Source organism: Anneissia japonica, unplaced genomic scaffold, assembly GCF_011630105.1.
Source record: "Anneissia japonica isolate Jap-2015-1 unplaced genomic scaffold, ASM1163010v1 scaffold1525_len913038_cov183, whole genome shotgun sequence".
NCBI lineage: Eukaryota > Metazoa > Echinodermata > Crinoidea > Comatulida > Comatulidae > Anneissia > Anneissia japonica.
The window spans coordinates 547,349-564,837 of record NW_022728504.1 but is presented as its reverse complement, the minus strand read 5'-3'; the positions used below and the strand labels follow the sequence as shown (position 1 = coordinate 564,837).

Below are 17,489 nucleotides of genomic sequence, written 5' to 3'. Positions count from 1 at the left end.
CATTTGAGTATATACAGAACATTTATTAATTTTTTCTGCGAAGTGAGTCTCTTGAACGACAATACACCACAATTTTGGTAAAATTAATGTTGAAATGAAGAATATAATTTCAGTCTAATGTTATTGCAAAATATCATTAGGCCTTTGTAATCACCGCACGACGCGCGAATATCATGGCAACTAACACGCACGTGGGTAATTCGTCACGTACGCTGACGGTTTATGGTCTGGTTGCTATGGTTTTTGTGACGTTCAGCGTGTAGGGACGCACATGCGCCTAGAATGTCAATGCCAGAGTTATAATTTTTGATGTCCCGAGGTGTGCGTCTTTCTATTGAATTGCCTTGTTCAGACAAACTTGTGCGATTCAGTGAATGGAGTTGTTCACCTATGTTTTAGTAAAGATGGTGCTTTTTTTAAACCTTGTATATTAATTATGTTTGCATTTAATTTAATTCAGACATTGATAATCATAATCGTTAATTTTTTTGACATCTGCTATGTTGTAATTAGTTTTCTGTCGGTTGTACTGAAATATTAAATTTTCAATCAGTTGAAAAGGTCTTGTCGCACATGCTGAGCCCGGTTAATTCGCTTTGGGTAATTCATCACTCTCCAAACGTGCACACTTGTTCAACACGAATGGGCATGTTTTGGCCTTATCCAACGCAAAGCAGTTAATTAACAATTAAAGTAACCATGCGAACGTGTACTTCTACAGTTATTTTCTTAGTGGGTGGTGTTTAAAGGGCATTTATTGTTAGAAGTTCTTGAGTTTAGGGCAAGATATTTCGTTAATTATGTTTCTGAAGTTTACAAAATCATTGAAAAACAATTTGCTGGTCGGCAGCAGATCAGTGCCGGTAGGATGGTGCCGTACGTTAACATTTTGCTGTAGAGTAGATTATAAAAGCTGTAGGCCTACAACTAAGGCCTAATAATAATAGACTTAAATATTAATAATAATGTTAGGCCCAATAGTAATGAAAAATAATAAATAATACAGTAATAGTATAATGATGCGTTGAGAATAGAGCATAAATGTTAAATTAATTAATAATATTGTACATCATTCGTTTATACAACATTTATAAACACGTAAATATATATCAAATGAGATGCATTAACGTCTCCGCAACGTACAGCCATCAAAGGCTATATTGTTTTACTGTATATACATGTCAACAACCCTGGACAGGTGGTAACCCACCCCGCTGCGCTACAAAGGAACCGAGTTATTTGGGCGCACCGGTACAACAAAAGACACTGTCACGTTTAAGCAAAGATAAGACCATTGTTGTACGCGCACATTTATGTTGGCAGGGGAGAATTTTACTTCACTGTAGGCGATCATCCCTACCTTACTTTACCGTTACTTCCCCATACTCGTGGGAATTCTTTGCTTACCATCAAATTTTACACGTGTGAGAAAAACTTAATTTCCCATGAGCGTGAGAAAAAGAGACAGGTCCATCGCCTCTGAACTAAAGTTTTGCTAAAACTTAATATACACTCAACTAAAATGCATTTAAAAGTAGTACAGCATATATGTTTTATAATCAGTCGTAAAATCGCCGATATTTTACTGTTAATCTACTGCATATATTGTGTCCTTGAAAGTTGGAAAATTTGACCTTGAATGTCCTGGGATTGTCCTGGGAATTTGCTTGTTTAAAAACATACAAACCCTGACTCTTTTACTGCTCCATCTTCATGATTTTTAGTTTTCATTTCAATAATTATTATTCATTTATTATTATTATTAATAAAACTACAGACCATTTGTTTCTAGTACCATTTCAAAAACTTTCGAGTTGGGTTTTCTTGAATCCTATGGTAATTTTGAATTTGACCCTTTACAATTTGGTTTTATAAATGGTAGAGGGCGCGTTTGATGCAATCCCACATGATGTCATTTTTGAAAAATTAGGTGACAACATTGATGATCCATGGTGGAGATGCTTACTATCTTGGTACACAAATTTGACGGTGATGGTGATGGTGAAGTGGGGTGGTTCCCTAAGTAGAAAAATTGCTATCCGTAAAGGCACAAGACAGGGGGTTTGTCATCTCCATTCATATTTAATCTATTTTATAAAGATCTTATTCAAGGACTAAGTTCTCTAAACTGCGGTATAGTTATTGCCCACTCTGCCTTCAACGCATTTTGTTATGTTGATGATATTTTGCTTGCTAGCCTAACGACCACTGGGCTCCAAAATTTAATTGATTTTGCTAATGCGTATATCTCATATCATGGATTACGATTCAATCCGAGTAAAACTACATGTACTGTCTTCGGTAATAATACATTTATGACTGAACCCTCTTGGTTCCTAAATGGTTGTAAACTTGATGTTACTGACTCCGTAAATTATCTGGGTGTTATTTTATCAAACGATCTTAAAGTAGATCACATAAACATGTTGATGAGAGAATCCGTAAGTGCCAAAGAGCATTTTTACTCCCTGCAATGTATAGGCATGCAAAGGTGGTAATTCTACATGCCTTAAAACACACGTATGGAACAGCATGTTGGTCCCTATTCTAATCTATGGCTGTCAGTGTATTAATGCCAATACAAATTTTTAACAAATTAGAAACTACACAGAATAAGCTTATTAAAGAAATATTTGGTCTTCACAAATACTGTAAAACTACACCTCTGTTACATGCCTTAAACGTTTAAAAAATAAATGATATTCTAATTACGCGCTAACTGGACCTTGTACGCCAAATTATGAATAATACATCCAAGGCGAGATCTTTTTATGTTCACCAACGACCAGGAAAAAGATGTATCTTTTTCAAAGAATACACTTGTTGATAGGATTAAAATTGGTTTGCAAATCGATCAGACTTTTCTCTATGCAAATATATATTTAATGAAACTTATCGTAGCAACTTCAAACGCTCCATTAAAAACGTTGACTGCTTTAATCATGGTATTTGTGACAGTATCAAAACGATTCTATATGAAAATCCGTTCCCTGGCAACAATAACCTTGATCTCATAGGGCTACTGCTGATGTCGTTTTTATAACATATATATGTGTGTGTATACATATGTGTGTGTGTATTATATATGTATATATATATATATATATCTCTTATACACATCTAGATGTGTATAAGAGACAGGCATATATGTTTTATAATCAGTTGTAAAATTGCTGATATTTTACTGTAAGCTATATATTGTGTCCTTGAAAGTAGGAAAATTAGAACTTGAATGTCCTGGAATTGTCCTGGAAATTTGCTTGTTTAAAAACGTACGAACCCTGTATTTTCTACTTTATTACCTAGTCGACATATATATAGTTGATATATATATAGTCAAGACATACAGTAACAACTTATATATATATATATATATATATATATGTATGTGTATGTGTGTATATATATATATGTATATATATATATGTACATTATTCAAGTCAACAGACTTTCTTGGAATGGAATGTCTATTGTTTATATTAAGCAAATCAGACCTTTTAATTGTGTTCACGAGATTTGAATATTCCAGACTTGAAGATGTGCACATATTTAGAGGCCATTTTAATTGAAATTAATGATTTTTGAAATTTGTGATCTTGTCATTTTGACACCACATTTTCATTAATATTACTTACAGTACTTATTAATACTAATATGACTGTAAAAGAGACTATTTAATCAGTATCATATTCCAAATTATTTCATCGAAATTTACCAACATTTCTTTTTATTTTTAGAACTGTTTGTTCAGTTACCTGCATAAGCTGAAATTGATGTCAATGATGTCCGGTCTAATGGTTGGCCAGGCCTGTTTTGTTCTTCTGTTATCCGTGTTTACAGTTGTCCACACTTCCTTTCCCAACAAAATAGCACTTAAAGACGGTGGCTACACTGGCGTGCTTGTCGCAATTAGCGAAGATGTTCCAGAAGACCAATCACTGATAGACAAGTTAAAGGTAATTGGAAGTTGTTTGCTAATGGTAACTGGTTCTATGTAGGGTCTATAGTCGTGCATCGTCCGCTGACATGATTCTATCAAAAATTGCAATGCAATGACATGCGTGCAATGGTCGGTTTTAAATGACGATCCGTTCATACTTTCCTCAACAATTAGCAGACGGTGTTACATCATCTACTGCTCACAAGGAACAGAGTTAGGCTCATCGTACGTCCATTGTACAACAAAGTGCGTGCTCTACTTAACTGTCTTTTACACGCCATTATTAAGATGGCCTCAGGACAGTGAAGCATCATAACACTTTCCGTCATAAGCCAAACAGCATTCTGTTACTGTGCCTGTTGTCTCTTTGATTTGTAGTAAAGCTTATAATATTTTTATATAATGTCTAGTTTCGTTCCTTCTAAAGTAGGTGAATAAAGAACTGGTGTTGATCTGGCACTATGTGAATTTAACAACACCCAATTGACACAAAGGTCCTGTATTTCATTATCGTTGACCAATGATTTAACAGAAACAAATAGTTTTGTAGCAAATGGTAGCTAATTTTAACTGTACACTTAAGAAAATGGGATTTACAAGTAATGTGAAGTTCCAGCTATGAAGGTAAAAACATAATAAACCAAAAAGTGAAACCAGAACCCAGTATATAAGACCCTTTCATATCTCTTAAGCAGTGCCACATAGATAAACTTTTACTCTTAATTTTGTAGACATAGCCAGCTGGAGAATTGATTGAATTTGATTGAATTTATTTAGTGTAAACACCAAGGATAGCCCACGAAAGTCTAGAAGAAGACTTATTTCCAGTGAGGTCCTTCTGGTGGTGATTGGGCAGTACACCAGGAGACAATCCCCTACTCTTTTCCGATGGGTGTACTGCATTCTTTAACATGCACATGGGCCATAATGCACACGGGACCAACGGCTTAAACGTCTCATCCTAAAGACAGTGCGCTATTTTAACTTGTATTTCAGCGCTCTATCTGAAACACAAGGAAAGGCAGCGATGGGAATTGAACCGGGGACCTAGAGATCTCCATGGTTCAGCGCACACACAGTGGCTACCACCAGATTAGCCGACTGAGCTAAGCTGCTTTTAAGAAGTGAATTGTAAGTCTTGAAACTTAATGCAAAAATATTTAGGATGCATTTATCCACTTATTATTTATCCAACAAATTTGAGGATAATAGTTTTGGTTTTGTAAAACAAGTATTTAATTCTGCTATCCAATCAAAAATACAATAGCAAATACTTAGATATCTGATACATTTTATTTATTCATCTATTGCTTATGGAATTTGGCAAGTGCATGTTCTGTTCTGTGATACAGAAAATGCGGACATAAATATTGTTGAAAGTTAACCATGATGCATTTAACCAAATGCGCAATTCTGAGTTTTTTTATCTTCATAATTTTGATTAGATAATTACTCCCTAGCTGTTAGTTTTCAATTATAGTTTAAAGAACCACATCATTTTCTATGTCATGTAATTTTGTCACAGAAGTTTGAATATAAAACTCATTTTATTAATTTAATTGACTGAATACAGGTCACATGGGGATTCTCAAATGAAACACAAGACAGAAAAATTAGCCTAGGCCCCCCTCGTTACCGAACCCTGCTCGAAACAATTACAGACATAATTCCAAGAGTAAACATTCACCATTCACCTGTTTGTCAAGACAGTTTTAATTGCTGTTGTCATCTTGTAAATAATCTAAACAGTGTCGTATCGGGCCCGGTGGTAAAGAAATGTCGAGGGGTGGGTAAACTTCCTGCCTTTCATGGATGAAAAGACTGGTCTCTGTATAACTGCACTGAGTAGAGTAAGAGGAGCCCTTGGTTGATCACCCAGGATTTCATCCTGGAGACCTCACAGGCGTTACACCACTGAATCTGAAAAAGGCAATTTTGTGAATAACATTGAAATAAAGGATTTTTTCCACATTACGTTTTTAATTATTTCCTTTGATTTTTCTTTAACATGAGTTTTTAGTCCCAGGGCCCTGACAGGGCTCTCGTGTCGCGGTCCGCAAGGCCCCTGGCCCCTAATCACACATGTGGTCCTCGTTCTAGCACCCTGACCCAAAAGGGCTTTGTAAATACAAAACACTGCAACAGTGTAATGTGTATGACATCGACTGTATATCATATTATATCCAGTGGTGAATTAAAGGGGGCCCCTAAATTTTTAAATTTTACGTCTGTGAGTGCCTTTTCCAGCCATTTAAAGGTGCTGTAATCATAAGTCTTTCCCTATTAAACATTCCTGAATTCGTCACTCATATCATATCATTTGTCATAAGTTGAATGAATATCGCTTGATTTTTCACTCTCATTATAAAAGAGAATACGTATTAAATGACCTAAAGAGTGAATATACCAATCCACAAGAATAGTGTTAGCACAATATATAAGACCTGGCCTGCTTAATTCCTGTCTCAGTTGCTGATGTGTCGTTGATATGACGAAATATTCAACACTATACTTGTGAATTGGTATATTCACTCTTCAAGTCATTCAATACGTATTCTCTTTCATATCATTTGTTTTGTCGTTGAAAACATTTAGAATGCAATTACAAACATGATTTTAAAAAAACGAGCATATCTAAAATCCCTCATTGGAATTGGCGACTGGGACCCAAAAGGCCCCCACTCTCAGAAAGCCACAGTGCCCCAACCCCCTCGTTACGCCACTGGGCCCTGAACCTGCCATCCCTCACGCTAGTGCCTAATCAAACGAATCTCAAAGTCTGTTCACTCAATTCTTTCATGTCTGGTAATCTATTCTATCTAAAAAGAATTTAAATTACAAATAGAACATACTCGGTTCTTTTTTTTATATTAGAAGAACTTTGAAGAATTTCGAAGCTTGGTTCTTCGATAAAGAGTGTCCCGGGAGAGTTGACGTGCATATTTGTATCCCGTTTAATTGGCCGTACTGTTGAAATCCTCTATTTTATGAGTTTAACCAGTGCATTTTAATTGAATTGATGGGTAGATGAGGTAGAGAAATATTATTATAGAGATTTACCCTTTACTACTGTATTATGGTCTAGGTGTATATAAAGGTTTTAGAGCAATAGTTGAGTTATTTTGCAAGCTAACAATAGCAAGGCCACTAGTTGAAGGTGCCAGCATCAATAGTATTCAATTTGAAGTTTCTTTTCATCTAACTTTAGAAAATATAATTTAGTGGATATTTGATCCAAAGTATCATTGTTTCCAAATAGCGTCACAGTAGTTACTGTATATTTAGGTTAATCTCGAAGAATAATTTGTGTAGCCAACAATTTAATGACCAAAATCTGAACAATGTACTGTAGGGTCAGTTTTTTGCAAAAATATATTTTTATCCCAGGACCCGTAAATACTTTTATTGCCTTAAATAAACTGCTGGTTTTTTTTTAGGTCGGCCGTTCCATGACAAAACAACATAACTTGAAATTTTCACTATATGTAATATGTATATGTAAAATTTTAATTACAACCATTTGTTTATTGCAAAGTTATTAGCGATAATTACAGATACCTTGTTTTACCACGGAAACATGTCAGGCTCGGTATTGTTGCAAGTGCGACATATTTTTGGAATATGAGGGGGCGTGGAATTTATTTTCGGTGGCCATACCCACTGAAAAATATTGCTTCTTAGATTCCCGAATACACGTTAACCATGACAGATATGTTAAAGTATATCTCTTGAAGGCAGACATCTAGATGTGTATAAGAGACAGCCTCAGGACAGTGAAGCATCATAACACTTTCCGTCATAAGCCAAACAGCATTCTGTTACTGTGCCTGTTGTCTCTTTGATTTGTAGTAAAGCTTATAATATTTTTATATAATGTCTAGTTTCGTTCCTTCTAAAGTAGGTGAATAAAGAACTGGTGTTGATCTGGCACTTATTCGGTGTAAACACCAAGGATAGCCCACGAAAGTCTAGAAGAAGACTTACTTTCAGTGGGGTCCTTTTGGTGGTGATTGTGCAGTATACCGGGTGACAATCCACTACTCTTTTCCGAAGAGGGTACTGCATTTTTTAACGTGCACATGGGCCTTAAATGCACACGGGACTAACGGCTTAAACGTCTAATCCGAAAGACGATGCGCAATTGTAACTTGTATTTCGGCCCTCCAGCTGAAACACAAGGAGAGGCAGCGATGGAAATTAAACAGGAGACCTAGAGATCTCCACGGTTCAGTGCACACACAGTGGCTACCACCAGATTAGCCAACTGAGCTAGCTGCTCTCTCACTTTCCAGATTATCAAGTTTTTTGACAAAAAGATGCCCATATATAATCCTGATGTGCCATTATGGTCATGATGTGAAGTAATCATGATTATATTGGCATGTCGCATGTTTTTGTCAAATAAAATATGATAGTCTAGATAGGGCTTATGCTTGTACTATATGTTGAATCTGCTGAATGATTTCTTTTTCAGATGGACTTCATAAACGGATCTGAGTTTCTCTTTGAGGCAACTTCAAAGCGAGTTTACTGGAAAGAAATTACATTTTTGATTCCAACAACTTGGAAAAAAATGGGGAATTATTTGCCAGCCACACATGAATCATTTATACGCGCCAATATTAGGATTGATAAGCCAAATGATTTGTTGCCTCATACCCCATATGTGCTGATGAATGATAAATGTGGCGCCAAGGGATTATACATGCATCTCACAGCCGACTACATTCAGAACTCTACCATTAATACCCAGTATGGCAATTTAGGAACTGGTTTGTATTTTTTAAATTATTTTTTAAATAATTTATAGTCATACATATTGTTTTAACTTACACATTTTTTCTAGATTGTTTCTGGTCAACCTAATGTTGAGAGATAACTGATAAATTATTATGAAACCCAACCCTTGCCATTAATCTTTAACTTGTCAGATTTTATTTACATTTCTATGCAGTTATACATTTAATTTGGAACGCACCGTTAGGTGCTAATGACCATGGATATTTTCCATTTACTATTGAAATATATATTTAGATATAGTTGCTGAAACGGATTTTACCAAGTTTAAAACACTGCATTAAGAGTGAGCATAGTCATAAATAATCTTGGTAAGGTCTAGAGATAAATTGATTATATACACTTAATATCTACATCCTCTTTGCTAAACTGGAATTATAGCTTATTTATTCATTAAAAAAAAACATCAAAATATGCATAGAAAATGTTGGGATAGGTAAATGTAACCAAATGTGAAATTTATTCCAATTTACAAAGAAATTAAAAACATACACACACAATACTTGATAAAATTCAAATATATTTTAAAAAAAGCATTGCAATAATGAAACAAGACCAGTTACAAAATCTAATGATGGGTGTATTTTATTTCATGAAGTATGTACATATTATGTATCTGAAACTGATATACAAATCTAATTTACAATTACATAAGCAATTACTATACAAGAATAGTTCAAATATTGATAATAAAACATAAAAAAAAAATAAACTCAATTACAAAAGTATTCATAAAAAATATATACTAGTTCCATTCAACCATTAAAATTTAACAATTAACACAAAAATAGTACATTTACATATACTGAAAGGTTTTGATTGTTCTAGCATAGATTGGGGTTGAACAACAGCCGTCTATTGGAGAGACTTCATCGCAGGCTTTGCTATTGGACTAGGTACATGCTTACTGTATCGCTACAATGTGTGTCGAACGACGCCGAGTTAATCGCTCTCACTGGCTTACTTTCCATTCCCACAAAAATGGTACATACTACTTTACTGTCAATGTAATATTTTTGTTTTCTTTGCAGGGCGTGTTCTTGTTCATGAGTGGGGACATCTGCGTTGGGGTTTAGCAGATGAGTATCCTAAGGACGACAATCATTTCTATGCATCAACAGAGACGCAACGTATCGAAGGTATTCGCTGCTCCATGGATGTGAAAATTATACCAATAGCTTCAGGCGAATCAAAGTGTGATTACAACTTGGATGAAGTTAATGCTAACAACCTCAATGACATTAATGGATACTGCTTGAGCTATGATGATTTATCTTCATCCAAAGCTTTAGCTTCTATTATGTATAAACCCAACATTATAAAGTCGGTAGGTTAAAATGTTTATTCTGCTTTTCTGATGGGTTACTGTAACTAATGAGGATGTGGGTACTACAAATAAGTCGCGTTACTTTGCACATTTTTCAGAACCATACAAATCGCAAATTATTATTATATTATAATAATTTTTTTTTTAATTTAATTATTGCACATCCAACAGTGTATACACCAATTACAGGATGGAAATATAAAATATACAGTATAAAACTTACACAATACAGTTTAGTAAAAAGCCAAAATTATTTTAAAATACAATAAAGATTATCTAAAATGTACTTGAATGTAATAGTATTAAACTTAAGAGAACTACAATGAAAAATATCAAATTCAAGATTATCACAAACACAATTGTTATAAATCGAAGACAGTCTACAAAATATACCATTTTTACAAGCAACACACATACATTTAAAATAGGTTTAGAACAAAGTCTACGAACAGGGACATGAAGGTAGAAATTAGAAACAATATTACAGGTAAACATAGAATTAAAACACTTATAAAATTAAACACTATAAATAAAGGGGGAAAAATGAAAAGAATTCACTGATTTTCTTGTAACTTCAACATTTTCACAGTACAGGGAGGGTCAGAGGCACATGTAGGAGTGATGCAGGCTGTTCGAAGTCAATAATAACATTAAGAGTCATGTTTACATTTCCAACGATCATAATACGATAATTATAGCAATTATGTAGCGCAATCTGTTTCAGCGATGTCATTGGATACTGAATCAATTATACCATCTATGGTCATGAACAGTGTACCACTTCTTCTGATCCATCATGCAGAGTGTACCACTTCTTCTGATCCCTTGGGAGTAGTTGTACTTTTGTTGCTAATTCAGTACTACCCATTATTGTCTGTAAATCATTCACATCTTACCAGGTACACATAAATGTCAGGTCCTAAAAGAATAGAAATTATTATAAATTGGATTATCTATAAAAAATAAACCAATTTAGAAACAACAGGATAAGATTTTTAAAATAGTCTTACTTCTTCTTAATGACAAAAATAACACTGTCAGGTCCCAGAGCAGTAATGAATTAAGCTATGGAATTTATTCCTCAGGCTGTTTGTCCTCATACTATTCCACTACAAACCTCTCTCTCCCCTTACTCTTCCCTTTCCCTCCCCTTTTCCTTCCCCTCTTCCTCTTCTTTTCCTCCCTCTTTTCACCCCCATTCCTCTCTCTTTCCCTTTCTCTCCCTCTTTCCCTTCCCTTCCCCTTCCCCTCCCCAGTAAGTTGTCCCAGACTTTTCTCTCATAAAGTAAGTAAAAGATTTACATTATTCCATTAATTTAATTCTAATTCCACAAATGTTTTTAAGAACAGTTTTATTTTCGTCGTCTGTCCTATTACTTATACAGTAATAACTTTCTTGTCAAATGTTGATCTTCTTTATGATGGCTTGAATTCCTTTATTTCTTATTAATGTGGTATTTTTGTTGTGTGTGTGTTTTTTTTTGTTTTTTTTGTGGTTCAAGTTGGAAGAAGGTGTTTTAGGAAAAATGATGCTTTTTTAATTGTTTATTTCATTTAAAATTATCGATATTTGTAACTTAAATGGAGTTTTATGTTTTATAAATTTAATGCCTGTAAGTGGGAAAGCCATTTCTGTGGGATTGTTAGATAGATAAAATAAAAAAAAACAAACTAATAAACATTTTTTATTGCTCAATTATGAGAGGATAGCCCATATATATACTGTATCATAAACAAAATCAAGATTTACCTCTTTTTCTTTATTATTAATTTAGGTCTACTTTAGTATGTAGTTAAAACGCGTGAAAGCAAGGTATAAAATCTCGTCTAAACTTAACAATGATTAGTAATGTAAGCCTACTGATCTTTTTACAGCCTGTCATATTTTTGATGTCAGAATTCCTGTTACTGTGTAAGGAAAATGATTTATCTGTGGTTTTCAATCCTGTTCTTTGTCGAGATATAAAATTAAATCAAAGGGTTTTCTGTGTAAAATCTAGGATTAAGTATGTGCGTACTACAATATAGTGTAAAGTATCCTCATTTTTTATAGTTTGATTGTTTTATAAGTAAACTGACCTAAAACTGCATTTCTCACATTTGAAGATTTCCTCAAGTGTGTCATATTTTTTTTCAAAATTCATTAATAATATAATACTGTACATGCTCTAAAACTATGGTTGGCAACCCATGGGTCGCGACACAAGTTTGGGTCGTGAATGAATGTTTTTATGTCAAAAAAAAATATACAGAAAGAAAGTCTTAAGTGTTAAGATAAACGCTTTAAAGTCTGGCTGATAAAGTGTTGGCTATTTCTTTAATTTGTATTAATTTTTGGTTGTTGTAGTTCGATTTACGAATTGATGAGTTTAATAAATTCGCTGTGCATGCGTCTTCAGTGTGTAATCTTGGTCAGAGGGCCGTTCAAGCAACACATCAAAAATGGTTGAATAATGTTTGTACAGTAGAATGGGACACCCCTATTTAGGGGACACGCCTATTAAGGGGACACTTTCCCATGAAACGAGGGGAAATATATCTAACAACCGCTATGGGGACACCCCTATTAATGGATGGGGACACTTTCTGAGTGTGCCAAATGGTCAAATAATCCCCCATTAAGGGAACACTTATTTTTGTTTTGTTGTATCACAAAAACTACAGAAGTATCAAATAAGAAACAAATATTCAACTTTGTATTTTGATTCATCCAATATTAAAAATATATATATATTTGGTCATTAACATTGCATCATGAAATAATTATTGGGAACTTTTTTGCATTGCAAATTAGGCCTATTGGGGTTTTTTTTGTCCCAAAGTTGTCCCCTGTATTTCAAAATACTGTACACTGAAATATTTGTGTTACAGACCTATCAAGGTTCTCACAACTGGCTTGCTTGAGATTTCTTCTGGGTTTGCTTGCCTTGAAAGTTTTGGACATTTTCATAATCAGAGAGGCTGAAACAAACTTTTAAAATTGATAAAATGCTTAAACGTTTCGTCCGAAAGTTGGTACGCTATTTTATACTTGTATTTCAGTTCTCCAGCTGAAACACAAAGTCAACAGCATTGGGAATTGAACCTGGACCAAGAGATCTGTACAGTCACAGTGGCTACCATCTATCTATGCATGACCGACCTTGAATGTTCAGCGTGTGGTTCATTCACCCAACCACAAGCTGAACCTGAACCTGAGTGTAAAACACTGCTCCAAAGAATATAAAAAATAGGAATTGTGTTGATGATGCAATTTCATTTTTACAAATTTTGTTTTAAATTTTTTTTTTTTTTAGGTGACTCAGTTTTGCCATAATGATGTTACAAAACCTGGATTACACAACTACGAATCCCCAAACCCACACAATGAGCTGTGTAACTATAAATCTACCTGGGAAGTAATGTTAAACACGGATGATTTTGCTGGAGGAAAAAACCCACCTATAGAGATGCATGTAGACACTAAACCAACATTTAAGTTCGTTCAGAGGATACCAACAAGGATGGTAATTTTGATTGAGGCCAGTGAAAGAATGAATGAGGTATTTACAGTTTATTTATTATTCTAAAACTTTTAATCTATCCGGCATTCGTCATGGTCCTCTGGCTGTATTTCAGAACAGTGAATGCTTTTTTGGTTAACATAAGTTCAGTGTGGGTCCATACCTCAGGAACATTGACAGTACCAGTGGAGAAATCTCTCCGATTGTGAGGTTACCATGAGGTCATCAGACTATGGAATAGCTGTTGACCCTAAAACATAATTTATTTATTTATTTATTTATTTACATTTATTTACCCAGGGTAGCCCAAACAGTTAAAACACTGATTTTCATTGGGTCCCTGCATTTAAAGCACATGGTCGTAACCGATTATATTTTCTTAATTGGTGCCTCGTACAATTTGTATTTAAATATGTTTAGAGAAGTCGCAGTTCTCAAATCAATATCTAAGTCATTCCATATATTCGCCCCGGTCACCTTAAAACTCGTGGAATAATTTTTGCTTTTCGAAAAAGGAACCTTCAACTTCATAATAGTTGACTGTCTCGTTTCACGAGCTTGCAAATACGGTGTGAAAAGGTTTGTCATATATTAAGTTGTTAATCGGTTAATGCACTTATAAACAAGTATAGCTTTTTCATACGTAACCCTTTCGGAAAACGAAATCCAACTGAGTTGTGCAAACATATCTGCAGATGGGGTAAGAAAAATACATTTTAAAACTATCCTAGCAGCTCATTTGTTAAGTAAGGCATTGTGGGATATGTAACGACCTCCCCATACAGTGCAGCAATAGTCTAAAGATGGCCTATTAACTAAGCTTATGAACAGAGTGTTCAGGCTTCTTTGGGGGACACAATTACCTATTCTACTTAACATACCCAGTTTGGATGAAACAGTTTTCTTGACGAATTCAACATGTGGTGTCAAACTCAAAGTTTCGTCAATGATGACACCAAGACACTTACATGATTTCGTTCTAATAATTACAATATGGGCAATGGTTACATTGAAGTCTACATTGGAAATTTTCTTTTTGGATCCAACGAGCATGGATTTAGTCTTGTTTGAGTTAATTGTAAGTTTGTTTCTAATGGCCCAATTGTTAACTATGTCCAGTGCGAAATTTAAATTATTTTCAATATCCTTAACACTGGAGGAGCAACAGGTTAACGTTGAATCATCAGCATACATAAATAATTTACAGTTTAGAGGGATACAAGGTGACAGATCACTGGAATAAATAATAAATAACAGTGGTCCCAAAATCGATCCCTGTGGTACGCCAGTGTTTAATGGCAAAGGTTTTGATAATTTCCCACCAATATTAACAGATTGACTTTGATCGCTTGGTAAGATGTAAACCACATAATGACAGAAGCAGACATATGCATATGCCTAAGTTTATCTAGGAGAATTGTATGGTTTACAGAGTCAATTGTTTTACTGAGATCAATGAAAACAGTACCAGTCATTTCACCACCCTCCATAGCATGAAGACATTCATTCATTAAGTCATGCAATGTTGTTTCAGTTGAATGCAATGGTCTAAACCCCGATTGGCAGTTTATTGTCGAGAGTCAAGTTTGAGAATTCAGTCCAGATAATATTGTAATTCATTATTGAATGTTCAATGTTGTCCAACTCTTCTAATCTTATGTTTGAAAGAGCAGGACAACTATTAACAGAAAATGTCTTAAAATTTCCTCTTGATTAATGTTACAAAGTGTACAAAAACCATCATTGTCTTCAGACCATCTAGATACTCTGTTATCCAAAGGCAACGTGTTCGAGCAAAGTTTAAATTTTAGGGATACTCCCTCAAAATCTAATTTATCTAATAAATATTTTTAAATATTTATTGTGTCCTTAAATAAACAAAGTCTGTGCGAGATCTCTTACTAGCAACATTCTCTTTCCATTCATTATTAAATGTTTCTTTTATTTTATCAATTAAAGGATTAACCGAATATGTATTGTCACAATTGTTAGGCAGGTATTCTAGAAGGTCTTCAGATTCATATTTTGTAAAAATATCATAAATACATTTAATAAATTTGAAAAGAAAATTTTTAGGATCACAATCAAAAAGTTCAGTTACATTGAGAAGTGTTTTTGGCCAACGATATGATTCCATTTTAATTAAGCGACAAAAATATTTAACCCGATAAATATCATGCATGTTTTGAATTGGTATTCAGCCAAGTTCCCCATAAATTCCAGATCGTGGTGTACTTATAGAGGCCTTTAGAATATATCTAGCCATCTGTAATTGAAGTTTTTCTATTTTATCTATATCTCATTTAATTATGGTACACCATACATCTGATCCATAATTAATTGAAGGGAGGGGAAATAGTCCTCCAAAGGATATCACCAAAATACCCTATTGAAATTATCAAAATTGTCAATAACAGACTTGATATAAGCATGGACCTATTGATAAGTCCAGACTTATTAGTAGGTCCATGGTCAACCATAGAAGGTTATGGTCACTTCCTAATCCAAATTTTCTTTAGCCTGGTTCACGTCGAACTTTTATCTAGATATACATCCACTTAACTAGTTAAAAGTTCGACGTGAACCACTCAATTATAGCTAGATAAAAGGCTTAAGTCAAGTGACTTAACTTTACTAGAATAACGGTAAATTAACTTGCTTAACGGTAAAGTTGGCTCGGATTACAAGGACACGATTACCGTAGGCATCTAAGCCTGCGTTGTTGTATTGTACCACCATATCATCTTCTGGCTGGCAACAACGTACTCCAACAATGCTAACAACAGCATCGAACTAGTCTCATTAGTCTGGTTTTCAGAAATTATTTGTAATATTATGGGTAAAAACCAAGCAAACGTCCATTTTTATTTTACGAATAGTCTATATTACCAATGACCTTTGCCCTTTGCATCATCGACCAAGTAATAACGTTAAAAAGTCCGATTGCGTACACAAGTGATAATGTATATTTTTCTTAATAATAAAATCAGATTTGTTGTATTTATTTATTGACAATTCAATCTTTTCCATTTCTGCAATAATAGTCGCTATTAATTCAGTTTCAACGAACTACCACCAACGCCAGTCGTAAAATGAGCGCAAATGTTTACGATGACGAAATAAAGAAAGTGTGTGGAAGTCAGCAACTTATTTGACACCGCGAAGTTAGATTTTCGCGAAACGCATGTAAACAACAAATTTGAGCGATCTAAACACTACAAAAGAGGACAGAAAGGTCCAAGTATACAAACGTTTTAATGAAAATTAAAACAATATTTTGTTAAATGGAAGAAAGCTAGCTAGCGATTAAAATAATTCGTTTTTTATCGAAGGTAAATTTAGCTAGGGCCTAGAGAATCTACTACAGTACTTAGATTGCGATACTGCTGCACTGTCGTTGGTTCGTACTGGTCGGCTAGGTTAGGTAGTGGAAACTCACACTTTCTCTACTGTAGTTTACAATTTTTTTTTGGTACTAGGTTCGTAAAATACAGTAGATGTTTTATTAAACAATACGGGGCCCCGTAAACAAACCTTTCCACCGTGTGACGTCGACGGCCTGAAACTGGCTGGCTGTTTATCTGGCTCTAACTTGGCATCGAACGCAATTAGGGGATTATCGTATCATGTTTCAAGACGGGTATATCTAGATAAAGTTCGACGTGAACCAGGCTAATGTTCATCAATGATGAGTGTTTGAATGTAATTAACACAGATTTAGAGCAGAAAAAATAATCTATTGTACTCTGTTGATTTTCTCTACACCAAGTTATTTTTCCCTCACAAAAATTTGTGCAATTTATAATAGTTAGATTTGCATCATTTTGAAAATCTAAAAGTGTTTCCCCATTTTAATTAATAGTACTTGTGGTCACCATTAGGTATTATGTTGCCAATTCTTGCATTATAATCACCCATAATT

The 17,489-nt window shown here is 34.4% G+C and overlaps 1 protein-coding gene across 1 annotated transcript in view; it reads left to right on the top strand.

Annotated features, from left to right (window-relative positions):
- The window catches only part of LOC117114227 (calcium-activated chloride channel regulator 4A-like), a 60,057-nt gene that overhangs the window by 21,686 nt on the left and 20,882 nt on the right, over positions 1 to 17,489 (top strand). Inside the window, exons 2-5 of the mRNA XM_033257832.1 lie at positions 3,738 to 3,956; positions 8,415 to 8,712; positions 9,769 to 10,064; positions 13,361 to 13,606. Coding sequence (XP_033113723.1) covers positions 3,774 to 3,956; positions 8,415 to 8,712; positions 9,769 to 10,064; positions 13,361 to 13,606 — 1,023 coding nt within the window. The 5' untranslated portion in view covers positions 3,738 to 3,773. The remainder of the gene's footprint in view (positions 1 to 3,737; positions 3,957 to 8,414; positions 8,713 to 9,768; positions 10,065 to 13,360; positions 13,607 to 17,489) is intronic.